This window comes from Camelus ferus, chromosome 9 (genome assembly GCF_009834535.1).
Source record: "Camelus ferus isolate YT-003-E chromosome 9, BCGSAC_Cfer_1.0, whole genome shotgun sequence".
Lineage (NCBI taxonomy): Eukaryota > Metazoa > Chordata > Mammalia > Artiodactyla > Camelidae > Camelus > Camelus ferus.
This window is the reverse complement of record NC_045704.1, coordinates 23,499,742-23,512,335: the sequence shown is the minus strand read 5'-3', so window position 1 is coordinate 23,512,335 and position 12,594 is coordinate 23,499,742. Positions and strand designations below refer to the sequence as shown.

The 12,594-nt window shown below is 40.6% G+C and overlaps 1 protein-coding gene across 1 annotated transcript in view; it reads left to right on the top strand.

Moving 5' to 3' along the window:
• Positions 1 to 12,594, top strand: part of GPATCH1 (G-patch domain containing 1) — a 33,075-nt gene extending 20,481 nt beyond the window's left edge. The window contains 10 exon segments of the mRNA XM_006173651.3: positions 426 to 568; positions 570 to 605; positions 874 to 1,001; positions 1,880 to 2,016; positions 2,365 to 2,531; positions 4,183 to 4,399; positions 7,149 to 7,253; positions 9,051 to 9,148; positions 10,247 to 10,395; positions 12,314 to 12,594. Coding sequence (XP_006173713.2) covers positions 426 to 568; positions 570 to 605; positions 874 to 1,001; positions 1,880 to 2,016; positions 2,365 to 2,531; positions 4,183 to 4,399; positions 7,149 to 7,253; positions 9,051 to 9,148; positions 10,247 to 10,395; positions 12,314 to 12,344 — 1,211 coding nt within the window. The 3' untranslated portion in view covers positions 12,345 to 12,594.

The window sequence follows — 12,594 nt, the reverse complement described above, 5'->3', positions numbered from 1 at the left end:
ATATAGTTGGGATCAATTTTCACTGTCTGGGATGAAATTACTTGCTTTGAAGGTGTAAGCAAGCATTAGTGCCCCAATATTTTTCTTTGTTATGTGCAGTAGACAGAATTCAATAAAAGCATCGTTTTGAGGGAGAGAGCAATATTACCTGCCAAGGTACCTCCCCACTGTGCTCTTCAAAACCAGGGTAAGGGGGGGTGGGGGTAGAGCTCAGGGGTAGAGCACATGCTTAGCATGCACGAGGTCCTGGATTCAATCCCCATTACCTCCTTCGGAAAAAATAATAAGCTTTATAAAAAGAATAGGATAAGGATTTGTGTTTCCCCTGGTGAAATCTGCAGGGATACAGTGGTGCCCACTAGATGGTCTCCTTTAAGTTCCCTGTTCTTCCTAGGAGTGAAGCAGTTTCTTGCTCTCTGTCATAGATGCTCTGGAACGTTGTCTGGATCCCAGTATGACAGAGTGGGAGCGAGGCCGCGAGCGGGATGAGTTTGCCCGGGCAGCCGTGCTGTACGCGTCTTCCCATTCGACCTTGTCCTCCAGGTTCACTCACGCCAAGGAGGAAGACTGATTCAGAGCAGGTGGAAGTCCCTCGGGACCAAGAGGTCTGTGGCCACCCTTCTCTCCATGGTGAATTTTAGAATTAAAATACCGTATAGCCACATACGTTAAGTCCCTCAGCGAAAAGATCGGAATATACATGGCACTGTAGAATAAGAGATGGCCCTATGCTTTTCGCTTGCGGTGTACTTCAGCAAAAATGTAGGATTAACTGTTTTGACATATTGGAAGATGGTGTGAAAACTTCTAAATGGAAAAGTAGACAGATCAGTTGTGTGACCACTTGATGAATCAGATCCTGTCTTTCCCCAGAATGATGTCAATGACAAGCAGTCGGCTGTGAAGATGAAGATGTTTGGGAAGCTTACCCGAGACACGTTTGAGTGGCACCCTGACAAGCTTCTGTGTAAGAGGTTTAATGTCCCTGACCCTTATCCAGAGTAAGTTGGATAAACCTGCCGTTATATCAGTACTCCTTTCCCCATATTAAAGCCAACTTTCCCTGTACATACTCATTTAAATTCCCTTTTTCTTGACGAACTTACTTGTAAATGCTCACAGCAGCAAACTTGGCAGCTTTAACTTCTATTAATTTATTACTAAAAAAAAAAATAACCAGACACCCAGTTGCAAACTTCATTCCGTATTGAAGATAATGAAACTCAGATATGTCAAGTTACAAAAACTCAATGCCTGTCTAATTTGCCACCTTTTTAATGATGCACATAGAGTCTAAATTTAAAGTGAGATTTATGTTTTCTGATGCTTTATACGAGTTCAACCCCTCCTTATTGGATTATAAATACTGCAAGAAAGCATACACAGTTGAATCAGAGACTTTGTCAGAAAATTGAGGTATATTTTTAGCAGTGGAACTTTTCCTTCACAGGAAAATCCATTTTCAGAGTTACATTCTAGCTCTTCCTATCATCAGAAAAAACTCATGGCTCCTGAAGTCAGACATTCCAAATTCTTAAATTGATTTGAGAAGCAAAAACTTTTTTTTTTTTCCTTAGAGAAGCAAAAATATTTTAAGGGACCTTTTTGGCCAAGTAGAAGAGCTACTGGTGAAAAATAGGAGATGGACAGCTTTATAGGAACTGGATTTTATCCTTACAGTTATTAAAATTATGTATTTGTTTTCAGTCACTGAATTTGGATTCTTATTTCCTTAACAAGAGCAGAAGTTTCTCTAAAACTCTTCAGCCACAGGTGAAATGATCAGGCAAGAGAAAAACTTTAGATGGGAGTCTTGTCATCAGAAATAAATAGTTGCATGAAAAAAAAATTATGTGTTTGTTTTCTCTTCTACCCCTAGTTCAACTTTAGTTGGCTTACCGAGAGTGAAACGTGACAAATACTCGGTCTTCAACTTTCTGACGATCCCAGAGACAGCTTCCTCACCTGCAGCTCAAGCATCAAGTGAAAAAGTTCCGCAGCGCCAAGGTTCCGACAGTGAGTAGGGCTTCCCCAGGTCTGAGTGGTGACCGTGGTCTCAACCCCTCGCCTGTCGGGAAGACCGAAGTAAAGGATCATCTAGTCCTAAGGGTACAAGTAGTGTGTACTTCCCCTCCTTTCAGAGAACTGTTCATGTGAATACATGAGCTCATGCTGAAATGGTCCACAGGTACACTTTTAGGGGTTGGAATTCTGTTTTAGCATCTGCCGCGTTCCCAACACCTTGCACAGTGCCTGGCCCATAGGAGGTTCGCTGACGTTCTTGGAATGAATTAAAGAGCCAAATGCAGAGCTTGCCTTTTGCTTCCTAATTCTGATCGGTAGGTCAATGTCTTTACCTTTCAGAGTCAAGAAAACCATCCAGGTGGGATACATCTAAACAAGAAAAGAAGGAAGATTCCATTAGTGAATTTTTAAGTTTGGCTAGATCAAAAGTTGGTCCGCCTAAACAAGAGTCCGGTCCATCAGTAAACGAAGAGGAAGAGCACGTGACGGAATCCCTCCCAGATAAGGTACTGGGGGCTTTCAGATTCTCTTTGCCAGGCTGACTGTAGCCTTTGCCTTTCTCTGTGGCGATGCTTTGTTGTAATTCAGTAGCAGCGGTCAGCAGACTTTTCCTGTGAGAGGCCAGATATTAAATATTTTAGGCTTTGTGCACCATACCATGTCACAACTCTTCAGCTTTGCGGTTGAGTGTGAAAGGAATATGAAGGCAATATGAAAAACATAATCTGTGTGTTCTAATTTGTGTGTTTTGACTGTTGCATTTAATGTAATTTGTTGATATATTTGGATTTTGGTCTACAGTTTTATTATGTTTTCTGTCCCCTCTCTTTTTTGTTCCCCTCTTTCTCCTTTCCCACCTTCTTTTGTATTACTTGAATAATTTTTAGTATTCCATTTTAATTTATCGATTACATTTTTTACTCTGTATTTTTAGTGATTGCTCTGGGGATTACAGTACACATACTTAACCCTTTCACCGTATGTTTAGAATTGATATTTTACCACTTCAGGTGGAATGTACAGTCTTCACCATCCCTTTACTCTGCCTGCTGTATGTTGTTGTCTTATATGTCACATATATATGTACACTGAAAACCTCATCAGACAGTATTTTAATTTTTGCTTTCAATTGGTTTTTTATTTTTTTTTTGGCTTTCAATTGTTACACATATTTTAGAGAACTGATGAGGAGATAATACTCTGTTTGACTTGCTTGGATATATACCATTTCTATTGTTCTTTTGACCATTTCTTTATTTTTTAAATTTTTTTTGGTGGGGGAGGTAATTAGGTCTCTTTATTTATTTTTAGAGGCGGTATTGGGGATTGAACCCAGGACCTTGTACCTGCTAAGCATGTGCTCTGCCACTTGAGCTATATGCCCTCCCCCTATTTTGACCATTTCTACTGTCACTCCTGAAGTCCCACGTTTCCCTCTCCTGTCATTTCCTTCTGTCTGAGGAACTTCCTGTAGCACTCTCTTTTAGAGCAGTTTTAACAAAGAAGTCTCACAATTTTCCTTCATCTGAGCATGTCTTGTATTTCATCTTCATCCCTGAAGGATGTTTTTGCTGGGTTTAGAATTCTGGGCCAGTTTTTTAGTTCTTCAACAATGTTGTGCCGCTTCCTTATGGCCTCATGGTTCCTGATGAGAAACCTACAGTCATTCTCACTGTTGTTCCTCGCCTTGTAATGACGTGACTTCCCTGGAAGATTTTCACCTCGTCTCTGGTTTTTAGCTGTTTGATAATGATGTTATCATCAGACAGGCTTCTGAAAACAGGACAGAAGCTCTGTGCTAGTCCCTACTGCATTTTTCTGGATTAATGGCCTACCTCCATGAGAGGCTTCAGCTCCTTCTTCTTCTTTTTCTTTTTTTTTTTATTGAGTTATAGTCATTTTACAATGTTGTGTCAATTCAGCCCCTTCTAAGAGTCAGCACGGTCTACAGTTGTTGAATCAGAAATGCCACAAAATCAAATGCCATGCTAGTGATCAGTGTTTAGTGAGGCAGTGTGTGTGTGGGGAGACCCATGTACATGAGCATACACATAAGTACATGTGCACGCGTGTCTGTGTGCGTGCCATGTTCTAGAACATTTGGCTCCTTTCACCCTTGCTTCTTCACTCCTGACTCTTATTTCACTGTTAATACAGGTGGTAAACAAAGGCGTGGATTCACAGACTGAAGGAGAAGGCAGCCGCCCATCCATGGACTTATTCAAAGCCATCTTTGCCAGCTCCTCAGATGAAAAGTCTTCGTCTTCTGAGGATGAGCAAGGCGACAGTGAGGATGATCAGGAAGGTACCAGGGAGGCCGACTTCCAAAATTCCCGGGAGACTGACCTGGTGGAGACATCACCTGTGGCACAAGGCATGTCATATATTTCAGACTTTGGGATCTAAAAAAGAAAACGATGATGTCTCTAGAGAAGCTGCTGCTTCCTTTAATGCGTAACTTTAAGCCAGGATAATTAGCAATTGATGATGCTTTAATCTTTTGTATTTTTTTAATTTAGAAAAGTTTTATTTACGTATAGTTGATTTACAATATTATAGTAGTTTCAGGTGTACAACATAGTGATCCAAAATTTTTATATATTATACCCCATTTAAAGTTGTTATGAAATATTGGCTATATTCCCTGTGCTGTATAATATATCTTTAGAGCTGATTTATTTTACACATAATAGTTTATACCCCTTAATCTTTACCCCTCTCTTGCCCCTCCCCGCTTCTCTCTCCCCACTGGTGACCACTAGTTTGTTTTCTATATCTGTGAGTCTGTTTCTCTTTTGTTGTGTTCATTCATTTGTTTTATTTTTTAGATTCTGTATATGTGACAACATACAATATTTGTCTTTCTCTGTCTGACTTATTTCTGTATGCATAATACCCTCCAAGTCCATCCATGTTGTTGCAGAAGGCAAAATTTCATTTATTTTTATGGCTAAGTTAATTCCATTCCATTTTATATCTTCTTTATCCATTTATCTGTTGATGGACACCTAGGTTGCTTCCATATCTTGGCTATTGTAAATAATGCTGCTGTGAACATTGGGGTGCATGTATTTTTTCTTTTTGTTAATTGATTGATTAAGTAATTAATTAATTTTTATTTGGGGGGAGAGGTAATTAGGTTTACTTAGTTATTGTTTTTGGTGGAGGTACCAGGGATTGAACCCAGGACTTTGTACATGCTAAGCATGCACTGTACCACTGAACTATACTTTCCTACCCTCTTGTGTGTCTTTTTGAATTAGAGGGGTTTTTTGGGGGTTTTTTTCTGGAAAAAAACCAGATCGCTGGAACTGGATTGTTGGATCATATGTTAGTTTTATTTTTAGTTTTTTGAGGAACTTCCATACTGTTTCGCACAGTGGCTGCACCAATTTACATTCCCACCAGCAGTGTATAAGGGTTCCCTTTTCTCTCCATCCTTGCCCACATTTGTTATTTGTGGTCTCTTTGATGATAGCACTTCTGACAGAAGTGAGGTGATATCTCACTGTGGTTTTGATTTGTATTTCTCTGCGGATAGCGATGTTGAGCATCTTTTCATATGCCTGTTGGCCATCGGAAAGTCTTTGAAAAATGTCTATTTAAGTCTTCTGCCTATTTTTTAATAGGGTTTTTGTTTTTTTTTGATATTGAGTTGTGTGTGCTATTTATGTATTTTGGATATTAACCCCTTATTAGTCATATCATTTGCAAATTTTTCTTCCTATTGAGTTGTCTTTTCATTATGTTGATGGTTTCCTTTGCCGTGCAAAACCTTTTTAGTTTAATTAGGTCTCATTTGTTTATTTTGATTTTGTTTCCTTTGCTGTAGTAGACAGATCCAAAAAAATGTTGTTTGATTTATAATCTTTTGTATTTTTAATTAGAGTGGAGCAGAGTTCTTTTTTTTTTTTTTTTTTCTATCTGGCATAAATCCCTGGTATATTTTTAGGATAGCTGTGTTTGGTAATATTGATTTTCCTACTTATCCTAGTTGAGAAGAATTTTAAAATAGTGAAAATTTCATTAAAAACTAACTTTTTTTTTTTTTTTTAAACCTGGTTGGTGATGAGGTACCACGGTGAGTGGAAAACACTTGGTCATGAGGTATACAGGGTGCTTCCTGCCTTCCGCTTGGAGGGCACATTGCATGCTCTGAATCAGCCGTGAGATGGGCATTGCCTGGCACATAAGTAGCGCTTGGTAGATAGAGTCTGTCCTCACAGTGACCCTAACACTTGATTAGTAGTCTGTCCCACTTGTTCTGTTTACCCCAGCCAGGAGTTTTGGCACAAGGAAAGGAGAGGCGGTCTGGAGCTTGCAAGGGTGGGAGACTTTTCAGATGCTTGGGTGGGAGGACAGAATTTCCCATCTCAGTCTTAGAATGTTCTGCCTGCCCCTGTTAGTCAGTGGTCAGTGGTGGACTTGGCTATAACTTTTGAGGGCCTTACATAGATGTATAAAGTATTGTTTGTTTTTCAGTGATGGCAAATATCAGCCTATTTCTCTTCTCCATGGGGGAAAAAACACAACCTGTTTTTCATTACAAAGTCATATAATTACTTGAAAAGTTTAAAAATACAGAAATATAGAAAACTTAAGACTTTCTGAATCCCACGTCCCAGAGATAACCACCGTTAATGCTTTTAGTGCATATTTTCCCAGACTTTATCTCTTCTATCTGAAGACCTAATCATTTATTTTAAAAAAGGAGATTATTAATGTGAATATGATCATTTGTTTACATATATTCTATTTTTTCCCTCTTTGATAATTCATTTTGAGTGAAGTGAAGCCTTCTGAGCTAGGACATAGTCTTACATACATCCTGCTTGTTTGTAAGTCTCTATTCTCTTCAGACGGCCCTTCCTCGAAGATGCGTTTCAACCTTTTAGGCCTCAGGTGATGCGGAGTGTGTGCCACCCCCGGGGACAGTCCCCAGTGCCCTTGTGTGACTGACTTCCCAGCTCAGATGTCTCTGAGATTGGCAGTCAGGTCGTGAGCTAGTTAAGCAAAATGGTGAAGAAAAGCACACGCTATCTGGTGGCCACAGACATTAACTGAAGACTCCAACACATTCACGTCTGGCACATAGATAAAATCAGTACCCTGGTGTCTTTCAGCTACTGAGCCAGCTCCCCAGGAGCCCGCGCCTTTCTTCCCGATTCAGAAGATGCAGGTCGATGCAGAAGAGTTTGGCCCGCGGCTGCCTCCCGTCTTCTGCCCCAGTGAGTCCAGAGCTCCTTGCGTCGTCCGTTTGTGTGGGCACCAGTCTCCCCTGAGATAAGACAGCCCGAACTGGGTCATTCTGTCCACAGACATAATCCAACACGAGGCCGACCAAATATATCCTAGCTTACCTGTTCTCAGACACATTTGAAAAATCATTGCTTCCACCTCATACCTAAATGATAATTGTTGCTTTACAGCCTGAGAGACCTTTAATTTTTTTTTTCTTTTTAACAGATAGGGTCCTGAGTATCTCAGATTTTGTCACTTACAGAAATAAAAAAGTAAAAATCTAAGACACAAAGATGGGGCAGGAATTGTAGGGAGAAGGCTATCCTGAGACTTTCCTATATTTGGCTCACATAGCAAATAAAATAAAACTAATCGTTTCAGAAGTAAATACAGCTCATCCTCCTCCCCCAATATCTGTTAATAACTTTTTTCCTTTCATAATATGTTTTATATTTTTTCAGGTAACATATCGTTCAGTGCCAGTTTAAATTGTCATTTCATGTTAAAACATTTAGACTGGTTTATTATCTCTTTGAAAGCTGAGTTAACAAATATCTAATAACATGGCCCAGATATATAAATGACATAAAATTCTCTTATCTACTCTAAAGTTTCCCGTAGTGACCACATATAAATATTGGTTTGGTTAATTAGCCCAACCTTCAAAGAAATGGATAAAAAGCAGAGAAGAGTAAAAAGTAGTAAGTTTTGAAAAATTGCAGTGAATGTATTTCTCATTTGCTTTAGACCTTTAGTTTAAAATAAGTGTGTCAGCCCTTGAAAGCTGTTATTTATGCCCATTTCCCAGACCGTCCTCGATACCTTTGTAATAGTTAATAACTTAATTTGGTCTGTGGGTTATTAAAGGGAAATCGTTTTCCAAAAACAAGCATTTAAAAAAAACAAAACCAACTTTGAGGAGGGTCAAATTTTGAAATATCTGACCAAACAATAGGGCTAGAAAATTGCAGTCATCTGTTAACTGGGTTTGGAAAATAATCCACACTTCCGAAAACCTTGGAATTTTTCTTTAGGTAGAAAAAAGTTGATTTAAGGATTTAACACTATTTCTACTATAAATGACTTTTTTTTGCTGGTTTCACTACCTGGAAATTAATGACCTGTGAAAATGTCTTGGTCAGAATTTGGAGGTAGAGAATTTAGACACATGCAACTTGCTTAGTCATTTTTAAGGATTACCTACAGTATGTTGTTTTGACGCTAGTATTTTTAGTGTTTCCACTTGTAAGGAAAATGCATGTAAAATGTACTTGTGTAAAGAGAGGACAGTGTGAGAGGAGCTGATATTTCTGTGCCAGATTCTGGGCTGTGGGATTCATGTGTAGAGTCCCAGCTCATCCTCTCTGGGTCCCTAAGAGGATAGGGGTTCTCTCTGTCCCCATGTTTTAGACGGGAAAGCAGACGTGGAGAGGGTTAGCAGCATGCAAAAGATCACAGAGCTGGTGACAGTCCTGGTCTGTCTCTGCGTTTACCTGAGGATGTTAAATTTCAAAAGGCTTGTAGGCATTCTGCTCTGGCTCTATCTTCATCTGACAGATAAGATTTTGGCCAGATACCAGTTGGATCACACAGGTCTTAGGTTGAGGTTTCTGGCAGTTTCTAAATATAGAGCTGCACAGTGACAGTGCTAATCTGCTTGTTGATCAGTGAGGCAGAGCAGGAGTTCTGCTTTAATGGTAAACGTCAGATTCCTGGTTCAGTAACTTAGCCTTTCTTTTCCCCTGTGGTCTCCAGTTCACGTCTTGATTACATTTGTGTTTCAGATGCTCGCCAGAAACCTGAGGTACCCCAAAAAGAGAAACATAAAAAGAACAAAGAAAAACACAAGACCAAGAAAGAGCACAGACGGAAGAAAGAGAAGGTGAGTAACTTCTGGGTGTGCGGGGATCGGTGTGTGGGGTCCGCTGCCCCTGCTTCTGTCATCCAGACAAGTCCCCAGGAGTGGCTGACGAAGCCAGTGGAAGAGTATCTTGTGGCCAGGATGGGACACACAGGTCTCTCTACACCTTGACAGAAATGTTGATATTCAATGTAAACCCCTCGATTTTCAGAAAAACCACCTTCTTTCAGACAGAATATTTTAATTTATTCAGTTGTTCTTTAAACATTTTTTGTGAACATTATAAAGTAGGGGAAAAGGACATTTAAATATTTTAGAGTAATGGTTATTAAATAATAAAACAGTATCAATTATCATTCAGTATTAAATGAAGGTATTAGTTTGAACATTTCTCAACTACTTTGGCACCATTACAAATAGAGATTTGGGTCCGTAACTTGCCATTCGAAGTGATGGACGCTTGAGGGACACTGTTGCCATCCCGTCTCCACATCCATGTCTTCTTCTATGGCACTGGCTTTTAATTCGGTGAATGTTAGTGCTGGGAACCCGGTAGAGTTGATTAGAAACAGCTCCATTTTTGGCTACCAGAAAAAGGATTCTTGGGGATGGAAGATGAGGGAAGTTCTCCTGCAGGGAAAGGGAGAAAACCGGTGCTGACAGGTTTGAAAACCACACTCATTTGTTTCTCACCAGCATGTGTGCTGTTCTCTGACCTTTTACCAGTTTCTTCCTTGTGCTTTTCCAAGGAGCTGGCCATCCTCGTATGTTGTTTATCACACACACCCAACAAAATGGAGCAAGCAGATTTGTGGGAGGTGGCAGGGTCACCCTGGATGAGGTGTCCCAGTGGGGTCCTGCCTACGCCTGCTTGGTTCTGCTGTGTCCGTCGCTGGAGGATGAGTTCTGTGAGCGTGGGCACAGTGGAGTGTGCGCACAGCCGTGTGTCCTGGTCTGTCCCATGCTGGGCTAAAGCTCCCCCCAGTGGGCTTCTCCGTTTTTGTTTTGGAAAGACTCCAGCCACCAAATGCCTCAGTAGCCTGTCATTGTGCTGAATTAGGGAGGGAGCCACCCATTTGTTCCCCTTATTTATTTGTGTGTTTATTCATTTATTTTCAGAAAAAGAAACACCGGAAGCACAAACACAAAAGCAAGCAAAAGAGCAGAAAGTCAGAGAAAAGCAGTAGTTCTGAGAGCACGGACAGCAGTGACAGCGAGAGTGAGGGGGAAGGGACTGCAGACCTGTCACCCCAGGAGCTGCTGAGACGGTAAGGCGACGGGAGACAGCGGGCTTTCAGAAACCTCTCAGAGGCTCCCTGAAATCTTGATGTGTTTGCTTAGAGGCAAATGTCAGAAACGATACATTTGTGTATTAACTCAGCTTCTTTAAAAGTTAACTTTAGATTGCATAAGTAATACGTAAATATATTACTGTGAAAAATCAAATCTTACAGATAAAGCTGAAAGTGGCCCTTGACCAGTTCCCCAGACCCCTCTTCTCTCCACAGTAACCTCTGGCATCAGTTGCTTTGTAACTTTCAAGATTTTTTTTTGCACACACACACACATTTTGTTTCACATTTTAATTATAAATAATACAATTTTATGTAGCATAAACCTGTAGGGAATGAACATTTAGAATGAATAAATACTACCAAATTGTTTCCCAAAATGGGTATATCCATTTAAATTATGAAAGGGAATGGTGGTTATAGCTCAGTGCTAGAGTGTGTGCTTGATATGCACGAGGTGCTGGGTTCCATCCCTAGTGCCTCCATTAAGGGGAAAAAAAAGAAAAAAGAAACTCTAAACAAACAAAAATTCTGAAAGCACTTTATTATCAGTTGCACACAGTACAGAGATGTTTGTCAGCGTGACAGGTGAAGATGGCATCTCGTCTTCGTGGTGTTTCCCAGGTCAGGAATGAGGCTGAGCGGCCTGTGTATCTCAGCATTTGCCAGGGGCTTTTTTTGTGAATAATGTGCTCATGTCCTTTGCACATGTCTTGTTTTCTGTGAGGTTGTTTCACTGGTTTTTAGGTACTGTTTTACTGATTTTTAAGAATTAAAACAATAATAATTCTGTACATTTATCTTTTGTGTTTTAGCCTATTACCTGTCGTATGGTTTTTAACGGTCTTTGTTGAACAGAAGCACCTGGCTGGATCTTACTCTTGGCCAGGGCCCCTGATGCTTTGTTTCAGTGACAGTACAACCTGGTTCTGGTTGGAACTGCAGCCTGCCCCCTCCAGCCCCTCCCCAGGAGACACTGGTCTGCATCTTGTCCCTGTAAGTTAGCTTTGCCCATTCTAGAGTTTCACAGACGTGGAGGCATACAGTTAGCACACTCTTTAGTGCACTCCCATCGTAAGTTCATGGCCCCATGCAGTCTCGCTACCTGAATATACTAGATCAAGGAATAAACCAGCACCCCAGAAGCCTCCTCCCACTTACCATCCCTACCCCCACCTCCACCCCCAGAGGCAACCACTCTCTGGCTTCCCTCACCGCTGATTATTGTTGCCTGTGTTTGGGATTTATTTAAAGGAACCATGTACCATGAACTCTGCTGCATCTGGCTTGTGAGATTCCTCCGTACTGTCATAGCAGCAGCCCCTGGTTCCTCCTCATTGCCGTGGAGAATTCCTTTGTGGGATACACCACAGAGTATTCATTTATTCCGTAGTTGGAGGCATTTGTTTTTCCACTCTGGGGCCTTAGGGCAAGGGTCTAGAGCCAGTTGACCCAGCCGTACCTGATGAGTGGAGGCGCCATGAACATTCTTGTGTGCACAAAGCTGAGACTGCAGACTGACAGCTTGGGAGCTTTTGGTCCTGGAGGAAACATGCTCTTTGTTTTTTTTTTTTTTTTTTTTTTTCTTTTTTTTTTTCACGTATACCTTGCCAAGGTATACATGAGATAGGTGAGTGAAACCAGGACTAGAACTTGCTTTTTTTTTTATAAATGGGTCTTAATATGAGATGTGAGTGAGTCTCTATGTGTGTTTTGAGGGGAACAGAATTTTAAGAATGCAGATTAAATGGTGCTTTCTTTCATGGTGTGTGGTCATCCTCTCTGTATTTTGTGGCACTTTGGCGCAGGGAGAGGCCTAGCATTCTTGGCCCTAACCAAGCTGTCTGGTTTTCCAGTTTGCGTTTAACTTTCCTTCTCTTATTTTCTTTTCCAGGCTGAAGCATCTCCCACTTAGGAGGCAGTAATTGAATTCTACCCTGGCCTGTGCCGATACCAGATCTCCTCCAGGATGGAAGCTCATTGACTGCTCAGTTAATACATTGTACAGATTATATTTATATGTAAATTCATGCTGTAAAACAATTTTTTAAAACCTTGACATTTCAAAGCCTGCCTTGGAAGGTTGCAGAAATTGATTTCTATTTTTAACCTCAGTTAGTGTCAGAGGAAAAAATTCAGACTGTACAGTTTAATTAAAATGGAATTTTTCATTTT